General features: G+C 34.7%; 1 protein-coding gene across 5 annotated transcripts; it reads right to left on the bottom strand.

Moving 5' to 3' along the window:
* Positions 1-384: 384 nt before the first annotated feature.
* Positions 385-19,605, bottom strand: LOC145233799 (uncharacterized). 5 transcript variants are annotated; one of them, XM_080098584.1, is made up of 24 exons: positions 19,468-19,605; positions 18,589-18,754; positions 17,845-17,928; positions 17,708-17,776; positions 17,178-17,358; positions 16,767-16,857; positions 16,157-16,323; positions 15,599-15,743; positions 13,257-13,367; positions 9,573-9,717; positions 9,060-9,188; positions 8,090-8,304; positions 7,348-7,544; positions 6,812-6,890; positions 6,238-6,385; positions 5,805-5,972; positions 5,258-5,387; positions 4,696-4,744; positions 4,269-4,343; positions 2,646-2,807; positions 2,189-2,275; positions 1,626-1,733; positions 1,377-1,549; positions 385-1,218 (listed from the first exon to the last, which is right to left on the bottom strand). In XM_080098584.1, exons 1-24 carry the CDS (start codon positions 19,495-19,497, stop codon positions 1,092-1,094), a joined length of 3,036 nt encoding a protein of 1,011 aa, XP_079954710.1. In that variant the 5' UTR covers positions 19,498-19,605; the 3' UTR covers positions 385-1,091. The 5 variants fall into 5 exon arrangements, with proteins under 5 accessions (XP_079954710.1, XP_079954711.1, XP_079954713.1 ...); XM_080098585.1 differs by having other exon boundaries at positions 8,090-8,301; XM_080098587.1 differs by having other exon boundaries at positions 8,090-8,292.
* Positions 19,606-20,390: the final 785 nt, after the last annotated feature.

The following is a 20,390-nucleotide window of genomic DNA, read 5'->3' as shown; positions in this document are numbered from 1 at the left end:
AAAGAAAACATAGCCACATAATTGCATTTAAACAATCACCAAGTCGTAGTTCGCATTGTGTCAAGTATGGTGGAATTTTTGCGTAAAATCAGTGTCCGGAATTTTTGCGTCTTATAACCTAACCTGCAGCAGTTTTTACAATTCTTTTCTAAGGGGGACTCAAAGGTGTACGTTTTAACTGTTGTCTGTGCTGTTTTTGACACTTGATGCTGTCTTCATTGATGCAAAACAACTTATCAGCATGAATTAAAGGCGATTTGGTGATTGTTTGAGCCTTGAAAGCTAACAATACTCTGTTACAAGGACCGTATCTTGTAAAACTTTCTGTTTTGCCTTGATCAGGTTTCGTCCTACGTTGAACCCCGTGAAATAATATCAAGATGGTCCTTTACTGTGTCGCATTTATTAGCAATGTACAAACAAATAAAAACAGGAAAAAGTCACCGGAGAAAGAGAGAAAAGCAATTATGACGTTTACAAAGCAAATTATGACGTCATACAAGTGAAACTGTACGAGATACTCAATATACAATCAATTTCGAAAGTGACGTCATATACAAGTTCATTTGTTGCATCACACTCGGCATTTACAAAGATTCTCGATTCCGATTGCAGGTCTTTGTGTAACAATGGCAGCTATGTATTTGGGCAATTTACATTTTGCGGGGAGTTTGAATGTGTGGCATTTGGCAATATTCACTAGTACGTAACAGTTAGCAGTAATGTGGAACCCCTTTTTTTTTAGTTTAGCACTTTTGGGGGGATTTTGTCATAAACGAACGAAATATTATGTTGTTTAAATAAGAAATTATAACATCTACAGTCGGTTTGAATAAAGGTGTAACTACTTTATTTAAGTACATTAATGTACTTCATTGCATACACTACAATATAATCCATATTTCCGTTTCAAGGGCAGTACATATGCTGGAGGTTGGATGGACGCCATTGCACAAAAGCTACACGTTTAAACCGAAAAGAAAATCACGAAAATGAACGCAACATAAGTATTCAAAGCTCAATATATAGATGCGAGAGTTGTATGGTGCGCAACATGCATGCAAGCATTGTTGGTTTGGTGTGTTGTTAGTTTATTTGCTACCAGATCTGAGTGGTTTTAAAGCATTACTGTCCCACGCGCGCACATCGAACAACGCCTGGTTGAGAGAGTCGATCCAAGCTACCCGTTCCTCCTTCGTGTCAGCAGCCAACCAGTGTCTGTGGAAATAATATCGCTCATTGTTAGTCCAAGTTTCTAATATTAATCGCTGCCCATTATAATGACAATGTTAGGGGTTTTATACTAAAGTAGGTAGAGCGTGAGTCCCGGAAAGACTCCTGACCCGGCAAGTCCTGGTTTGCATAACATCACTCACTTTGTGGTTATCACCGAACCAGTGTCCTGCGAAATGAGATTGTCTCGGTCGCCATGACGACGGGGTCGCATCGTCCTCAATTCGAACGTGTTCGGTCGAGCGCAACGAATCCGCTCAACCGTGTCGATTCTCGCGCTTATGCATTCCTTCAGCTTTATCTCACTCAATGCCGTCTGTGACGTAACACGTAGTCAATGGTTATGACGTCTGAGCGATAAGCGACATAACGTCATAATGCGTGTGACGTACCTTGTGTTTTTCGTCGTCTGGGTAGGTCCACGAATAGAGAACGCCGTGAATCAGAGCACACCACCGACGGTGCCACGCCCCCAGACCGCCCACATCGTCGAACATCGTCTAATATGCAAATTTACGGAAATTAGTTAGGCGCAATTTTTGTGAGACAAAACTAACGGAACCAGAGTGTGGGATTTTAAAACAGCACTGTATAGGACAGGGGTCTCCAACACAATTTTTTTCCAGGACAATTTTCTAATTACCCAGAAGGCGACCTGTATATAGGACGTCGAAACGTTGGTATAAAAACACAATTGCCAGAAGAGTTCTATACAGTTGATATTATGCCTGGCAGCAACAGCTTATATAAGCAACAGTACATTATTAAACTTTAAACAATTTGCCGATCTATACAATTTGCCCTTACATCCCAGGTCGAACTTTCAAATTTACTTCTTTCGAATACATTCCCAAAGTTTTGGAACTTTGAAGACTTTTTTAAACACGGGATGAAAAGCCTTTAATTAAAAAACATAAGTTGTCTGACAACAACACAATAATTTCAAATTTCTCACCAGAAATCCACGTTGTTCAATATTTGATTTAAAGTTGGCTGCGATCCTACAAGCAAACTGACCCGAGATTGGAGACAGGAATGGAACCTTTACAAAAACACAAAAGTTGAGATAAATATTAATTCATAACTGGGATCAGCCCTGAAGCGCTGATGCAGACCAGCGATCAAGGCATACTTACATGTAAATCATAGTACGCCAGGCCCATCGAAGGCATGTTATAACGAATCAGCCGGTTTCCCGAGCATTATAGACCTGGCGTATGTTATCAAAATATAATGTTCAATTACATTGTATGCGAAAATTTCATCTACTGGGTTCACTTGGACAATCTATAAACGCATTGTTTCATTTTTTGAAAGAAATTCCATGTTTACATGGGTAGTTTAGCGGATTTTTTTTATTTAACCATTCATGTAATAAAAATCGCACAGTCACGTCGTCATAGCAACCGTACCTTCTGGAGCGAAAACTTTTCCTGGTTGACGTCATCGAGCCGGATGTTGACGCTTCCGATAAGCGAGAAACTGCTGATGCGTATCGCGTTCGGACCTCCCGGACTCGCTGTGTGCGTCAGAGTTCCGTGACCACGTGACTTGGTCTTGCGAGGGGTCAACGACTGTTTGGAAACAAACACGATTGTCACGGGATAATGTGTGGGAATTAATTAAACAATATTGTGTGATATTTGGAGATGTAATAACTGGCTACAGACTATAAGTTAGACTTGGATTTAGAAACTGTTTTGTTGTGGACTGGAAAGTAAAATCCAACCTGCGGTGGGATTCGAACCCACGACGGTCATAAGAGTTCTCAAAGAAAAGTGGCAAGAATAGAACTTAGATCTGTGTTTCATAAATCTTGCAAACGCACTTAACAGCTAATATAACCTTTTCCAAACTCCTATACAAACTTTCTTGTTTTTCATAAATCTTAATGCAGTAAACCTCTGTTTAATCCGGATCTTTGCCTAATTCGGACAAAACTTGAGATACAAATGATTTGTAATGTGGTCAGACGTGAACTAATCCACATCGGTTAATCCGGATCTAACCGCAGTATACTGTAATAAATATCAATCTTTGGCGAAATGTAAATGCTTTAAATCAGGGGTGGGCAACCTTTGTTACTGTAGGGCCAATTATAAATGTCAAAATTGGATCGAGGGCCGCACATGTGCATCACACAAAGCGATTTTGCTTTGTTTCTTACCAAATATGCTTAACTACAAGTATGATTCGTATTTGATTCTAGCCACATTTTGCCAGATCGCAGAAAACTAGCATCAGGCGCATTAATCAGCGCAAAAATATGTAATAATTGGACTCGTTTGCCAGTACTTTTGAAATCCAAGCGTCTCTGTGGGCCGCAGGTTGCCCACCCCTGCTTTAAACCAAAGCTCTTCTAGAAAAGGTGTTTTGTTACAGACCATCTTTTAGTTTTTGAATTACTGAACATAAAGTAAATTTTGCGAGGATTTTATTCTAACTCACTTCTGCGTCTTCTGCTTCCGCTGTTGGCTTCTTTTCAACTTTCAATTCATCTTCACTCGATTGTTCCTGAGATTTCTTTCTTATCACAACGTTACTCAACTTTTTCCTCAAACTCGCCGCTTTGTCGTGAAACTTTGAATTCTGGGCTACCTGCTGTGACGTCATAAACACTAACAAAACTTTCCAAGATAGATTCTATTTGAATAAGTTTTTTTTCCTGTTTGAATAGGAAATTCATATTTCATTTTTTTGGAGGAGATGTAAATCATTCAAAACCTTTCTGTTTCTCAAAAAACATTTTCTAGAGCTCTTAAGCATTTAGCCTGAAAGTGCCATAACGCATTTTACCGTCAGATAATATTAATTCTTTCACAAACAAACTGAAAAACTCATAATATTTGTCTATAACTAGCATGTTTTTATATGCTGTCTGTAATTTCTGCTCTGATACTTTTATTTGCTCTCAAACAAATTTCTTTCTTTCGTAACCTATTCTATGGTATTTTTTTTTCTTCCAATGATTTTAAGCAAAACTTTGACCCTTTACTGTTTTTAAACAAAAATTTCACATTTGCATTTATACAAACCTTGTGCAAAATTCCAGAGAACTTGCTTTTTGATTTTTCCTGGTGAGGAACTCCATCAGCTCGTGATTTGTGATTCTGTTAAAAATAAAAATCATGCATTTTTGGTGGGATCCAAATTTTTTGTCAGCCAGTTCTATCACAAAAGTCATATTTTTCAGCCGGTTCTGTTACAAAAAGTCTATTGACAGTGACCAGTAATGCTAACCGGTTCGCTGATCTCATAAAATTTCGTGAGACGGTTCTACAGAACCGGTGCGAACCGGCTGAATCCCACCACTGAAATCATGCCAGGCATTCAGTAACTTACATGTTTGTTGAAAGCAACATGATTTATACATTGCACGTTTTGTTAATTACTCATTCCATTATCAGTGTTACATCATAAACACTTAACAATCACAAACACATCCAGGTTTTATGAACTTACCTTGCTAAAAACTTCAATTGTAATTTGGAAATCGCTTTCCAGATTATTTCTGCAATAAAAAAACACAGTTTTAATTTTTATGTTTAACAGACAGCATTTTTTAGGGCTGAAAAATAGCACAAAGCAACATAAAAAACAAAGTTATTTAAATACTGTCTAAATAGAAACAACAGTTGCAATGAAAATTTGGTGTTCAACACTTTATGTGAATGTTGGTTTAAATGTTACATGTTGTTAAAGTTAAAAAAGACAGCAATTTTGCAAGGGCTGAAATTAGCACAAAGCAACATTAAAACAGAAAACACAGTGATTTTATACATTTCTTGCCTGGATAGAAGCACCAGTTATTGTAAGATTTTACCAGATTTGATCGATTTTTTTACAAAATTATATTTTTCATAAAAAGACAAGAGATTTTTTAAGACTTGGAAATTGGCACAAAGCAACACAAAAAATGAAGTGATTGTATGTACACACTTCATGTCCAGATAGAGCAACAGCTAGTATGAGAATTGGTGCTAATCACTTAAGATAAATGTCACATATTGTTGAAATTACTCACAGTTGAAACTTGTCTTTGAAAACAAGTGAATCACCGGATAGTGAGTCGTGTGTGGATGCAAGATGAGTTGCGTGAATTTTACGAGCTCCACAACGGACCAGGATGAAATAATAATGACTGCGTACCTCTCCTAAAAAGGTTTTTAATGTTAATGTTATTTTGCAAAAAAATAGCCATTAGGTTTTTGTGATGAAATTTAAAAAAGTTAAAAACAAAACTACTATTAACAACCTTCGTTGTTTGCAGTTTTTTTAGACTGACGATGCCTAGGCATAGGTGAAATATATATCTCGAATATACCAACCTTGTGTCTACTGATTTTGAGTCAGAAGCATTTGCTTCTTAATTAATCATTTACTATTAACAATATTTTATTCCCAATGACAATACTTTTACAGCAAACCCTGTAAAAGTTTTTCTTTTACATTTTTTGTCAAAACATCTTGAGAATATATAATTTTTGTTCTGCCAAATTTTAGTTGCATGAAAAAGGTTAAAGGAAAATATGTAGAAATATTGTTCCTTTACAGGTTTATGGAGTTTGTACCTCCGTCTTTTTTGTTGGCCATCGAAAAAATATATTCAGTTCTCAAGGGAAGTCGGATCTGATCGAGTGTAATTGATCCACTGCACGGAGCGATCTGATTGGTCGAAATCTTGTTGGGTCGAGTTTTCATGTCCTGGATCGCAGCAAGCAGAGCCAAACGTTTCTCACCTATGATGTAACAATCATATTTCAAAAAAGTTTAAAGCTACACCTAGATAAACACGTAGATTTTTATATTGTACCGCACTGTTTATGCCCACTAAGAACTAATTATTAGTGTTTGTTGAACAAAATTGCTGCAAAAAATATACATTATTATTTGGCATTGGATTATTGCCTAAATCACAGACAAATGAAATTAAACCTTGCTTTTTGATAATCAAGGAATAGAACAAAGCAAAAATAAAACAAAGTAATGAGTATGTTTTAATACTTGAAATAAGAAGAAGTTTTTCAGCTTCCAATTCTGTGATTGATCCTTTGCCGTGTTGGGCGTCATAGCAACAGTTAAGTGCAGCGCTCGCTTGTTGAATAACTCGCTGTTGTTGCTGGACCTCGTCAAGCATATGAGAAATCTGTTTCTATGATAAAAAATTTGAAACAAAGTTAAACCACAGCAATTTGACAAATCATTTCAAACAAAATTTTATAATTTGTTAGTAATAATTAGTTTTCTTGGCATAACCTCTCTTACAAATATTCCAATACCTTAAATAAAGAACTTAAAGCTCAAAATCAATTTGTTTGCTAACACCCAGTTTCCCAATACATTTTGTTTGATTTGTGAAAATTAAACAGTCATTTGCATGCACTTTACAAGTTTTGCCGTTTTAAGAAACTGTTAAAAATGATTTATCAACATATTTTTGTAAATATATTTAAGACAAACAAGAAAAAATATTTTGATCAGTTTGTTAGTATTCGCTCCATTTTGCAGTTTGTAAAAATAATTTTTGCCGTTTGTAAAAATAAACAAATTATAATAACAAAACAAACTTTTGAACAACCTTTATAGTTTCTGGCTGTGGTGGTGCAGTGACAGTGTGAGACGGGCTCTCATTGCGGACAACCTTTTTGTCAGTTTTGCTGAAACCAAAAATCACAAGTTTAGAATTAATGCACTCTGTGTTATCAGTACAAAAACACCACAATTTTCTTATCTGGTTTCACAAATCAGATTTTACCACATCCTATAAATTCTCAGTTGGCAAAAATATTTTTCAAAACAAGAATACTATCATACCTTGCAAAATGAAACATGGTTTTAAACAAACTATGAGAATGAGCATCAACAATTAATACATTCAATTGTATAAGTAAATTTGTAAACATCTTAAAACTGAAAGTATGTGGTAGTGATGGGACGATACCAGGTTTTAAAGCGAGTACCGATACCGAGTACAAGTACCACGTGTATATACCTTCGAAACGGATTACCGAGTACCGGGCACTTGTCCCATCACTAGTATGTGGTAATACAAAAAGTGGCACCATTAAGCAACTTTATCAACTTTTTTCAGTAAACTAAAACAGCATTTCTTACCGAAGAGACTTTCTTTTTTCAGTTCGATAAGCATCGATCGTAAACACGGGGAAGTTTGCACTTGCAGCCTCCTTTTCTTCTTCACCGAACGAACGAACAGATTCGGTTGAGTTTGATCGAGCCAAGGGACGCAATCTCCTGCTTGGTTGACGAGTTATCGAATGCATGTCCTCTGCTTCGTTGCAAGTTTGTTTGCGCTGGAATCACAAGAAAAATAAAACATGTATTTATTATTTTACTCTTGGACAAGATGTGTTTAAAGACGGAAAATTACCCAATTGCAAAAAGAAAGTCTTGAATATTTCCTATGTTTGTCCATAAATTTTGTTCATCAAATTAACACTAGACATTAATAATATACTTAAAAATAGATCAGCGGTTCCCAAACCGGAGAGGATTTTCCTTTCATTTTTACATGTGGTTCGTAAATAGACACTTAAGCTCTGGGAATATAACCTGTAAAGTTGATAAAAGACCCGATTTTACATTATCTTTGCATGGTTTAGCATCTACTATGTAGTATATTAGGTAGGAATGAGAATGTTTTGAATTGTTAAGGAAGGAACTTCGTCGATAAAAGTTGTAAACCACTGAAATAGGCCATCAATTTTTACTTTTATTTATTTTGTGCAATATTTTTGTATCAACAACAGACAATAATAATAATGTTTTAAATTATTACGAGAGGAATTTGTCGATAAATGTTGGGAACCACTGACATAAATCATTCAATCAAACTCACCACAGTGAGCTCAGATTTAATCTCCATCTTGCTCTTCTGACGAGTGAGTGATGGAATAGTGAGAGGAGAGGTTGATCTCGGAGGAAGAAGATCTTCTTCATCGTCTTCAAACTCAACTCCATCAAACAATTCATCGATCATTGTGTCCTCGCTCCCATCCTCCACAACTTTGTCACTTTTACTCCCATCTTCTCTGTTGTCTTCTGCTTCTTCTTCTGCATAGGAAAGTTTTACTTACAATGAGTTAAGGTACATAACTCACAAAAAAAGAATGACACAAGTTTCTGATGAAACGTTATGTTTTACACAAATATACTGACTTGTTTGTTTCTGGTTAGAGATGGAAAGATTATATTTAATGACATTTCAAAATATAACGTGGATTTTAAAGACACTTTAATACAATATTATATTTATATTACATATCCAATATTTTAATAATATTTTTTATCTGTCAGCTTGATTTGACATCCACTGTTTGCAAAAGCAAATTTCAATTTCAAACAAATTTTCATCTGTCAACAATCACTACTTTTTCTCCATGTGCTAATGCTCAGATTTGAACATGTACTGTCTCACTGCTCAAAACTAATTTGTATTTTGTCCTAACTTAAAGCAAAACATTGTGCAGTACAAATAGTAGGCTGTAAAAACCTTGGCTTTCATCTGAACTTTCAACATCGCAAAACTGAAACCCTAAATCCTTTGCATGTCTCATTTCATTAGCTACACTAACACCTGGGAACAAAAATGTGCAAAAGCTCATCCATAAAGTCTGGTACAAACTGCCACAATCAGATATTAACACACACTTCAATCTTCATTACTTAATAATATTTGAGTTTCTATTTTTCAACTTGCACAGAAACATCTAACAACTAAAACATATCTTTAATATTTTGTTTAAAAGAGCAGTCGTCGAAAGACTAGCTTCCTCCAAGTGTAGATTAAGAATCCATAGAAATGCTACCTGGTTCATCATCATTTTGTTCCGAGTCATCCATCATACTATCGCCATATGATACAGTCGACTCATCCAGAATTTCTTCGTCCTCATCCAAGTTTCGATCAGTTTTGGTCACTTCAACATGAGGAAAACCTGTAAATTACAATTGTTACCACTTTAACTACTCAAAAGGAGTAAAAACCACAATTTTGCCAAAAGGACGAAACTAACTCAGGATTTTAGCTCCAAACATGTGCAAGTTATTTTGATTTTTACATGTTAACCTGCTTTAAATTGTTTAGCAACTCAATGAAAGTAAAAACCATAATATTCCCAAAAGAACAAAACTAAGCTGAGATTCCTACTCTAACCACCAGCAAATTTATTTAATTTCCGTACATTCTAATTCACTCTTTTATACAGTTGTAACTTCTATACAGTACAGTAAAACCTAAAAACAACATCCTGAGGTAGTCAAATTTGATCATCAAATTTTGGATGTTTGTTGTTTAAACCTCCACTTTTCTGTCTACATACTTGTTTGAACTTTTCGATATTGCAGTAAAGTCTTCATACCCGTATCAGCGTTATCTTGGGTCATTGATTCATCATTTTCTTGGCACTCGGAAATATTTGCGTCTTCATCTATATTCACACCCATGCAGCTATCTTTTCTATCATCCTATAGTCGATAAAAAACAAAGATTAGAATTTGTTAAACGATGAAAAACAGCATGTTAGGTAAATGTTTATTTCCAGGTTAAAATCAGTTTACAATCTTATAAAGAACAAATACATTTCGCTAAAAATGTATCTTTAGTGTCTATAGAGGGCGATAAAAGGGATTAAAATTAGAAAAAGCTGATAGTTCTTTCACAAACACGATCATTCCTCAACTGAAAGCCTAGCAGACTAAACTGACTGTGAACATGCAATGAAATATAAGAAATGCACGAAAGATAAAACCGTAAAAGGTAAAGAAAAAACACCTATCACTTACACCTTGGTAAAACCATTTTAAAACCAAATGCAAATAAAAGAATTAGGTCTGGGAGAAAGATTAAGTTCAATTAAAACAATTGAGTGATGTATGATGGATTATCTGTCTGAACTAAACTGGCACCGTTTCCTGTTGCAGTTAAAGAATTTTCATGCGCTATTTGGCACTTGTGTATAAAGAAAAACTAATACTATCTAAGAGTACATGCAAACAATATGACCAACATATTCTATATTACTATGAAGGCTAAAGTGAGAACTAACATGGCTGGTCAAAAAGTGTAATAAACTACAACCATCTGGACTAAAGTAACAAACAGTATTTTACATGTTCATTTTTACAGCTTTTATTGTCAAGAATAATACTTTCTTAAAACTCCATAAACCTGCATACACACAATATTTAGACCCAAAATAATTTAATATTCCAACGTAGTTTATCATCACATGCATAAAATTAATTTTAGATATCCTTTCAGCAACCTTCTCACTGACGTTAATAACTCAAGTCGACAGGTTAGTCACCCTTACTATGGAATTACAACACGCAGAAATGCTGACGCTCGTCGTGCTATGAGTAATCAACACACATCTGCCACCATTTTAAGTTCTCATCCATCATTCCACTAAACCCTGGTTCTCATACCTTGGTTTGTAAGATATAAGACAAATGTGTGTTTCAATAAATAAGCTATTGCTGCCAGGCATAATGCATAAATGAGTATTGGTCTTTCAGCAGAACTATTGTAAATAATCAAATTTGTCTTTTAAAATTGGCCTATCCTGATATTATCCTGATAAAGGCGTCTCATATGGACATTGATTATTATTTATGACAATAATAACTGCTGGAAGAGCAATACTTGTATACATATTTTTTAACTCATTATTATGCTTTTCATAACACCTAAGAATTCTTGTGGTAGGATGAACATACTTTACAGTCTTATAGACGGTTTAAAAACAACATTATAATTGCACAACACAATATATGACATCAGAGAAAATAATACAAAACAAAACCGCTTCTAAACTGAAAACAGTGCATTGAGTGCATTGATGACAGAACAGGAAAAAGCGCTATTGACAACAATGGCAGTTTGAATAATACTACTGCGAGTATGCATGGTGAGCCTGGTCAAAACACGAGGCATTTTTCTGATAAACTGGCACCAATCGTGAAATGATATTTGACTGATGGTTTTTTAAATGTCATGACTTTTCTGTTTCAGCATGGAATGTTTTTCTTGGAAATACTTATCTCAAACAAAACAGTTTTTTTCTTTCACTTTGGTTGGATTAAACATGCCAAGAAACATAAAACCTATTCTAAACTAATTTGCATTAAATTTGTAACTAACTACATACTTGATTTAAGCAAAGCTGAACTTGAACAACACTTTTACTGTTTTATACAAAGCATAAAGCCTTAAACCTATCTTCCTTAACACTAAGTAGACTCATAGTCTTATAAGTTTTTGAGTCTTTATAAGTTTAATTTCTACATGCTGTTAAAGCTTTACTCCTCCGCATGTATTACAACAATGAGCGTGGGAAATTAAACTGTCTGGAAGGAAAAACGCAAGTATAACAGCCTGCAAGTGTTTGAAATACAAAAGAAAGTATAGAACCAATCAAGTAAGAGTAAAAAGTGTATATTAATTGTTTAAAGAATTACAAAAAAAGCTTATGTCTTCCACATAAAGCTTATGTCTTTTTTAAATTAAATAGTAATTTGTAAAGTTACAAATAGTGAAGAAATAGTTTTGTAAGAAAATAAAACAAATTTAGATAACACTTAATCCGCCTTTAAACTTTGTAGCTCATTTATTGTGCAAAGATGAAACCTGAACTATTCTTATTGACAACAATTATCTAAAACAAAATAAACTATGATCCATCACTTAAGTTTTAAATACAAATGTCACTAAAATACATTTTCCTAGTTCCGGAGAAATGGGTTTACTGCAGTATCATTTCCTTATCTCGTTACTTTCACTCACTTAAATCGCTCTGAACATTTCTACTATTCATTTGTCCATTATGACATCACAAGTCATGGCGATGACTATAAGCGTCGCACGTAAGTGGCACAGAGCCTTGTGTGTCACTAGTTTGCCGAATGAAACGTCACTGGGGTAAAAAAGGTCCACTAAGCCTGCTTTGAAAGTTGTGTAATGCAAATATGGCGCAACAGGAAATGATTTTCGCAGAAAAACACAATTCTGGGGAGTTGTGTTGGGTCTGTTTTGGGGAAATACTAAACAGAAGACTTTTTTGGCTTTGTGTTTTTTTAGTTTTTAATGTGAAAATCTACTCCTGGGATAGTTTTATTTGTAATTACCGGGCAAGTTAGGGTTGTGGTATTAACTGGAAATCAACAACCAAGATAATATGCTAATAATAATAACACAGGGTTCCCGCGTAATTTTTGTTTATAAATTCCATGACTTTTCCAACACTTTTCAAGAAAAAAAAACGAATTTTCATAACCTTAATCGAAAAAAATCGAGCAATTCCCATAATGAAACTAGTAAAGAGGCCTTGGTATATGTAGCCAATTTTCCATACTTGCAACGAATATACAAACGTTACATAATTTGAAATTCCTATCTCTATCTGGCATTTTCAGGCGCCAAATTCCATACTTTTTCAAGGACTTTTGCAAAAGTTGGCTTTTTTCAAAACTTTTCCAGGCCTTAAAAATACAAATTCAAATTCCATAACCTTTCCAGGTTTTCCATACCCGCGGGAACCCTGATAACAATAAGATACAAATCAGCAAAACTGTTTAAGATTAAACAAATTCTTTTTAACAATTTTTGAGTAAAAGTTTGACTTGAAGTAAAAGTGAATATTGTGGATGTTTGAAATCACACTAAATAAAAAACATACAAAAACAACAACATATTTTGATATTTTGATACATTTTTTCCTTAGACTAAACATATGTGATGTGTCCACAATTAATGTGTGAGGAGACACTGTAGATCCAAGATAAAACCTCAGACTTATCTGCACTTAATCCTAATTGAAACTAAGAATACTATATTCACTGTGGAAAACCATGCACTGATCCCTTTATAAATCTAATGACAAATTTACTGGTCCAAATAGACCATGATGGCAGCCCAAGTATTTGCCAAAAAGGTTTGAATTTTTAAGGCTAGTTGGACTGTTATATTCATTACTAAATTTTCAGTGCAGTTCTTCATTACCAACCTCTTGTTCTTCATCCAACTCATCCCCAGCTTCATCAATCTCATCTTGTCGCTCGGAGAATGTCTTTTCCTCCGAATCTAATTCAGTCTGATCGGCCTTCACACCATTTTTCTAAGAAATAATAAAAAATAGGTGCTTTTGTCCTCTAAAATGTTTTGTTACAAAACTCATCATATGTTGCATAGTATCATACATAAACAATATAATAAGCAACCAATCAGCATTAGTACAGTGGTTGCCAACCTTTTTCGACAAATTCCTCCCTTAACAATTTAAAATTTTCCTCCCTAATATACTAGTACTACATAGTAGATGCTAAACCATACAAAGATTATTTAAACAGGGTTCCCGCACAAAAAATTCCACGACTTTTCCAAAACTTTTCAAGACTAAAAACCTCAAATTTCCATAACCTTTATCGAAAAAAAACGAGCAATTCCCAGTAAAACTCGAAGGGTGGCTTAGCACATTTTGTTGTTGCATTTACACTATAACCTATTTTAAAACATTAATATATTTCCTATGCTTATTTTGTATTGGGTCCAATATTAGCCATCGTCTTTATAACCTTAGGCGTTTCTGCAGGCAGAAACTCATGGGTCCCCACACATGCAAAGTTGAAAATAATGCAATTCAAGAGATAACCATGAGAAAGTCGGGTGTTGTAAGGTAAAACACAGTGATCGGCACTGGGCTTAAATAATAAAACTATGTAGAATACAAACTATAAAATTAGATTCACCCCAGATATTGTTTAAAGTATGTCCTATTTAACGTTTTAAAAAACTGACCCATTTTAGGGGGCTAGTAGGGTAACTAATTGGGTTCGACACACAAACTAAAAAATACATAAAAACCACAATGACTCAATCAATAGTACTGCAAAATTTCAGCCCAAACCGCCAATGTTTAAAATTTCGTCCACTAGAGGTATTTTAAGCAACAACCATTAATGTTTCTGACGTCATAGGGCTGTTAACAAGCCCCTAACTGCCATGGCGCAAAAACGTCCACCAATCAACCCACCAACGAGCAACATACAACTGGTTGCCCATGCAACGCTATTGAGCAACAGAAATCTTTCGTTTGTGGTGCCCAGTAACATACAAATACGTTTTACACTAGGGGCTTGTGGGGTAAATGTTAGGACTACAGGGTTGAACACAACAATCGACACCTATAAACGGCATACTATACAAGAAATCCAAATTTCAGCTAATTCTGACACTGTTTAAAAACTCACCCATTTCAGGGGGCTAGCGGGTAAATACTGGGGTTAATAACAAAAACAAAGTGGGATGCACATCTACATAACTGCATCTACCATCTGTGTAAATTTCAGCCAAATCCATCAAACATTTGATGGAAAAACGAGTCGGATAAACTTTGGAAAGAAAAAAAAACAAACAATTTGAGTAAAATCAATATGTGTCCCCTTTAGGGAAGAAAATTCCTATCTCTATCTGGCATTTTCAGGGTAAAACAGGCATCAAATCCCATACTTTTTCAAGAGTTGGCTTTTTTCAAAACTTTTCCAGGCCTTAAAAATACACATTTAAATTGCATAACCTTTCCAGGTTTTCCATACTCGCGGGAACCCTGTTTAAAATTGGGTCTTTTATCAACTTGTGATATTGCCAGAGCTGAAGTGTCTGTTTACAAACCACATGTACAAATTGAATTCCTCCCCGGTTGAGAACCATTGCATTATTGTTAGTTTGGGGTGTCTGTCTTTAAAACCCTCTAACATGAAATCTGAGTACTTACAAAATAAGCTGGTGTTTATGTAGTAAACTTGATTTTTTTCAATCATTTTAATAGGTGCCAACACCAGTTCACACTAGTGATGGGATGGGTACCCGGTACTCGATTGATTTCAGTGGTATCGATACTCGTACTCGGTATCGAAGTATTTTGTCTCAGTTTTCGATACCAACGGGCGAGTACCGAACGCCGATTTACACCATAAGAATACAGGCAAATCTATGCCAATATTTGCTTCGGACAGCACAAAATCGGGAAAAAGTTCCGCCAGGTTACGTATATATTTTTTTGCTATCACATGGTGATTACATTTTTCAGCGTGTGTGTGTGTACGCCTGTACCCCGACCATGGTAGATAAATTAGCCAGTGATATACAACTAAGTACAAGACTACACTTAAGTACTCGGTATCGAAGGTATATACATGTGGTACTCGTACTCAGTATCGGTACTCGCTTCAAAACCTGGTATCGTCCCATCACTGATTCACACTGATGTAATATCAACTTGCAACAAGACCACCCAATTTTGGTTACATGACAATCATGGATAAATGATATATTTGATACAATCCACACCTGCAATTCAAGAAGTCTTTGTTGAAGACTTTTTGTAGTTGGTGTAACCTGATGACTCGGCACTTTCTCTTGTGATTCGTCATTTTTCCAGCTGGACAAAGTTATCTTGTTCCCACCAAGTTTTGTCTGAACAGTTCCAAATGATCTGTGGAAAAATTTGCAAAGTTTTTTTCTTCTGAAATTCCTTTTTGGTTTAGATGTGTAATACCACTGATAATTTCATTTTGAAGTTTTCTAAACAATGTGACTTGCTAAGTTGTTGTTTTTGTTCTTTTTTTACAAAAAACTGTTTTGTTTAGTTTAGGTAAAGACCATCGCAATGAAGTGATACACAAAAGTTTTGTTGACCAAATATGCTATCTTATCATGATTCAGTTTTGGTATAAACCTTTCAGCTTAGACCAATGCATCTCTGATCTTAATATCTACTAAACTGCGCCGTGTATAAACTTAAACCTAGAAAATTATATGTACAGTTTTACAGTAAGGCCACAAGTATGTTACTTAACATCTAACAGTGTTAAATCACTTTGCAACAATTGCTAGAGTTTCATTTACTTGGTTGGTGTTGCAGATTGGGTGTTGGCAACTTGCGATGTTGGCTTCTTGCTGCCGGCAAATTGGCTGAGTGTTTCAATCGACAATGAAACTCTCTTGGAAATATTCTTGGGCACATAAGCCACTTCTTCTTGGGATGAGTTTGTCTTTTTTGCAGCTGTCTCCTGCTGAAATAATTTATCACAAAAATATAAAAATGATATTAGCTTTTTACTTTTATTACTGGCAATGAAAAAGCTATGCACTGATAAAAAGAAATTATAAAAATAAAGCATGTTGTTTTAAATTCAATATCAGTTAGTTTAATTATTAATTCTACAACAAAGAAAAGTATAAAAATTTCATGAAATGTTTTTAATGTGTACATGTGTTTGGTCTTTAATGCTTAGAACAGTGGTTCCCAACCAGGGAGGAATGTTAAGACTTGAGTGGAGAAATGTATGTTTAAACTTGGTTCGTAAATAGACTCTTATACACTATATTTAGGAAGGAAAGAAAATGTTTCATATTGTTTCGTCAAAAAGGGTAAGTAACCACTGGCTTTAAATTAAACCATGTCATTTAAATTTGAAATTAGGGCCATGTGGCAAATAAATATTTCAAAGCAAACCTCATTGCTGTATATTTCGGCGGTGTAAGCATCAACCAGTGGTGTTCTGCGTCCGATCGGCTTGGACTTCGGTGTTTCAACTTTCTCAGAGCTGTTTAACATCCAAAAAAGCAAATATTCAACTGCAATAGTTTTGGGTGAACTTGAATTATGTAAAAAAAACATTACATGAAAATACATCAACCAGTCTTCTATGTTACAACTACAGTCAACCTGGGTTAATCTGGACCCATTTGGATAAAAACAATTGTTCAGATTAGGCAAAAACCTGAAATAACTGATGTCGATTAGTTAATGCCTTACCACATTGCGAATTATTTCTATCTCGAGGTTTTTTTTCCAATTAAGCAAAGATCTAGATTAACCAAATCTGGTTTAAGGGAGTTTTTACTGTATTCAGTGCTTTGTTACCTGAATTGTGCATGAGACAAGTCATCCTCCCAACTGTTGACTTTCTGTGCAAGAGCGGCCATCCTTGCTTTTCGTTCAATGTCGATTTTGCGCTGCATAGCTGTGGTTGTTGGTGTCGGGGACGATGGGTCATTTTGAACAGGTGACACCACGCAAGTAAAGTCAATTTCTTCACCAGTATCTGAAATAGTAGATTTATTGAAGGACATACTTTAATGCGTAAAATAAACAGTTTGACAAATACATATTGTATTATTATCTTAAAAGTTATAACAGCACAGAACAATTTTGTGTTTAACCAGCTCCCACAAAAAAAAAATTATTGGTTTCAGTAAAATTTTCAGTTAAGTCATTTTGTGTTATATTTCAGAAACATAAAGATCTAAACAATGTTAACAGATGCATTCAGTTCTTTATGCAACCATGCTGTATCAGTAAAATAAAACATTTAAGTACCATATGTCACAGAAATTGTCATAAAGTAAAATAGCCTAAAAAGGTTTATTTGAATTTCTTGCAATTATTCTTACCAGCTGCTTCCCACTGTTTTCTTTGGTTGATCAACCTCTTCATTCGTTGACTGACTGAGGCACCACTTTCTAATAATAATCATAAACCACATCATCAAGGCTAAATTGAACATAAACCAAAACACAAATGTACATACTTGTTTCTTTGACCTCAGCATCATCATTTTCAATATCAGCGTCGCTTTCCATACGAGAGCGTTTATTTGGCGACTCTGCTTGACCTTAAATACAGAACTACATATAAACCCATGGAGATAACACTTTGCAATGGCTTAGTACTGTAATCCACTTACTATAGTGTGTCATAAAAGGCACATGCTTACAAAGGGTGCTATAACATTCCCTTTTTCTCTGTATTAAAGGGAAACAGGAAATGAAATATATTGTTCGTATTTACCACCATGTACAGGAACAGAGAGATGCATCCTGTTGCGTTGATGTAAAATATTTAATAACTGATTGAAATTTTACAATTTTATTCATCTAATAATCATTAACATCTCAATCTTTGTGCAAGAATGATTTGAGCTACAGCAAATGGTTAAAAAAGATGATTTTTAACTTCCATTCAGTCTTGCATGCTTATTATAAGGGGATGAACTTGTCAATTACCTAACAGAAATATTACCTTCAGTTCAGCTAGGCTTCAAATAGTATTGTTATATTATATTGTCCAATTATGTGTACACAGAATTGGTGCTGAAGACACAAGCAACATATGTGTCAGCCTTTTACCTTAAGGTAGTTGGTTTGACACAAAACAACAAAAAAGATTATGGTTGTAGCTAAACATGTATAAGCAGTTCACAAAGAAAATAAAGTGCAGAAGATAGCTTTCATGACTCTATTGTAAATGATTCAGTTTCGGCAAACCAAATTACCAGTGATTGGAGGTTTCAAGCCATCATCCATTGATTGTTGTTCTGTTGCAGAATTGACCACATTTTCCTGGTCTTCCAGGGGTCGTCTCTTTCTGGATTGTGCAGAATGTTGCATCATTTTCTGTTGCATAGCTTCTTGACGAGCCCGAGTTCTTTCCAGGAGTTTCTAAAGTGAATGGAAAGATATGCAGGAATGTTACCTTAATACAGGGGTGGGCAACCTGCGGCCCATCATTAAAGGTTGTGCGGCCCGCAGATAGGCTAGGATTTCAAATGTACTGGCAAACGAGTCCAACTATTATATATTTTTGAGTAGATTAAAGAGCCCGGTGCTATTTTTCTGCGACCCGGCAATATATGGCTAGAATCAAATGCAAATTTTGCCTGTGGTTAAGCATGTTTGGTAAGCAACTAAGTACAATAACCTTGTATTTTGACAGTTGTAATTGGTCTCACAGTAAAAAAGGTTGCCCACCCCTGCCTTAATAGTTTAAGTGTTTTGAGTGGGTACCAAAACCTTCTAATTGTTGCACAAAAGTAAGTTTGTATGTCACAAACTAAACACACTAAGAAATTGCACATTACATATAAAATAAAAAAACATTTTTTTGTAAAAGTGTTTTTTTCAGGTATATATTTAAGTTTGATAAAAACACCTATGTTCCCATGACATTTTGTTCACTTTAAAAAGGCTGATTTTAAGGGGTTACAAACACAACAAAATTGTTTAAGTTTTAACTAAAATGTTCAAATTTGAAAATTATAAACTTTTGTTGTAATTGTAACTAAAATAAACACAAATATTTTTATCTTAGGTATTGGATTAAACTTAATTTACATTTTCCTAAATTTCATTGCATCAAGTTTGTTATTACTTACCCTGGTGAAGTCATCCATTTCCGAAGGCATTTTAAAGTTTCAAAAGTTTCCGACGTTTTAATTTTTTCTCTAAAAATTTAACAGCATAAACTCTATTCGGCAATAAAGTATTCTGCAAAAGACAATTCAGTGCCAAAGTTGTTTAATTTGTTACTAAAGAAAACGTAACATTGCACTTCTTAAGAGCACACAAGTAGCACTTCAAATTCACAGTCCATTTCCTGTCTGACGATTTGAAAATTTTTTCTTTGCCGCTCCCCCTTGGACACGCATGAACAGGTTTAAAATTTAAATTAAAAAAAGCTTAAGGGGAGCTTAGTTTTGAACTTTTGGGTTAGATTGAGTTTATTTCTATAAAATATGAGGCAATTTAAAAACTAAAACAGAATCAAATGTTTATTTTTATTACATGACTTAAGTTTTAAAAGGCAAACTAATCTTAAAAAATATTCAAACAGTTCCAAAACAACTTAATTTTACAAAAAAATGCAAATATGTTTTTCTGGCAATTTTTCATAAAAAAATCATAAATATTTTTTTGCTAATACAAGATATTTAAGTACACAAAAACTTAAGCTAAAGCACAAAATCTTGCCAATAAGGGAGACTATTCGCAAGTAGGAGAAAACGAACTCACTTAGTGGTGGTAAATAATATTGAGGCCTACCCGTATGTTGTCGCTGCGGGACTGTTGATGATGATAAAAAAACACTTGTAGTAAAATGTTACTGCGTGGATTTCGAGCAAACTGTTAATTGATGTTAGACCTCGTGCAATTTTATGTTTATTTAGAACTGATGGCCAAGAACTGTTACTGAACTGCAGCCTTCTGTGTGCGCGATATGTTATTTTTCAAAGCAAATACGCGCAAAGCAAAGCAACTTTGCAAAGATTTATTTATTCCCTAAAAACTCTAAAACACT

The sequence above is a fragment of the Phallusia mammillata genome, chromosome 6, assembly GCF_965637545.1.
Source record: "Phallusia mammillata chromosome 6, kaPhaMamm4.hap1.1, whole genome shotgun sequence".
In the NCBI taxonomy this organism is placed as follows: domain Eukaryota; kingdom Metazoa; phylum Chordata; class Ascidiacea; order Phlebobranchia; family Ascidiidae; genus Phallusia; species Phallusia mammillata.
This window is presented reverse-complemented; position numbering and strand designations above follow the sequence as displayed.

What these genes read in the sequence shown, in the direction of transcription:
- LOC145233799 (XM_080098584.1), bottom strand. Translation starts at nt 19,497, where the DNA reads ATGCCTTCGGAAATGGATGACTTCACCAGG. An exon ending in CTTGAAACCTCCAATCACTG is followed by an intron (nt 17,929 to 18,588) that starts GTAATTTGGTTT and finishes TCTGTATTTAAG; the next exon opens with GTCAAGCAGAGTCGCCAAAT. An exon ending in TCTCTGGAATTTTGCACAAG is followed by an intron (nt 2,808 to 4,268) that starts GTTTGTATAAAT and finishes GTTTCCAAACAG; the next exon opens with TCGTTGACCCCTCGCAAGAC.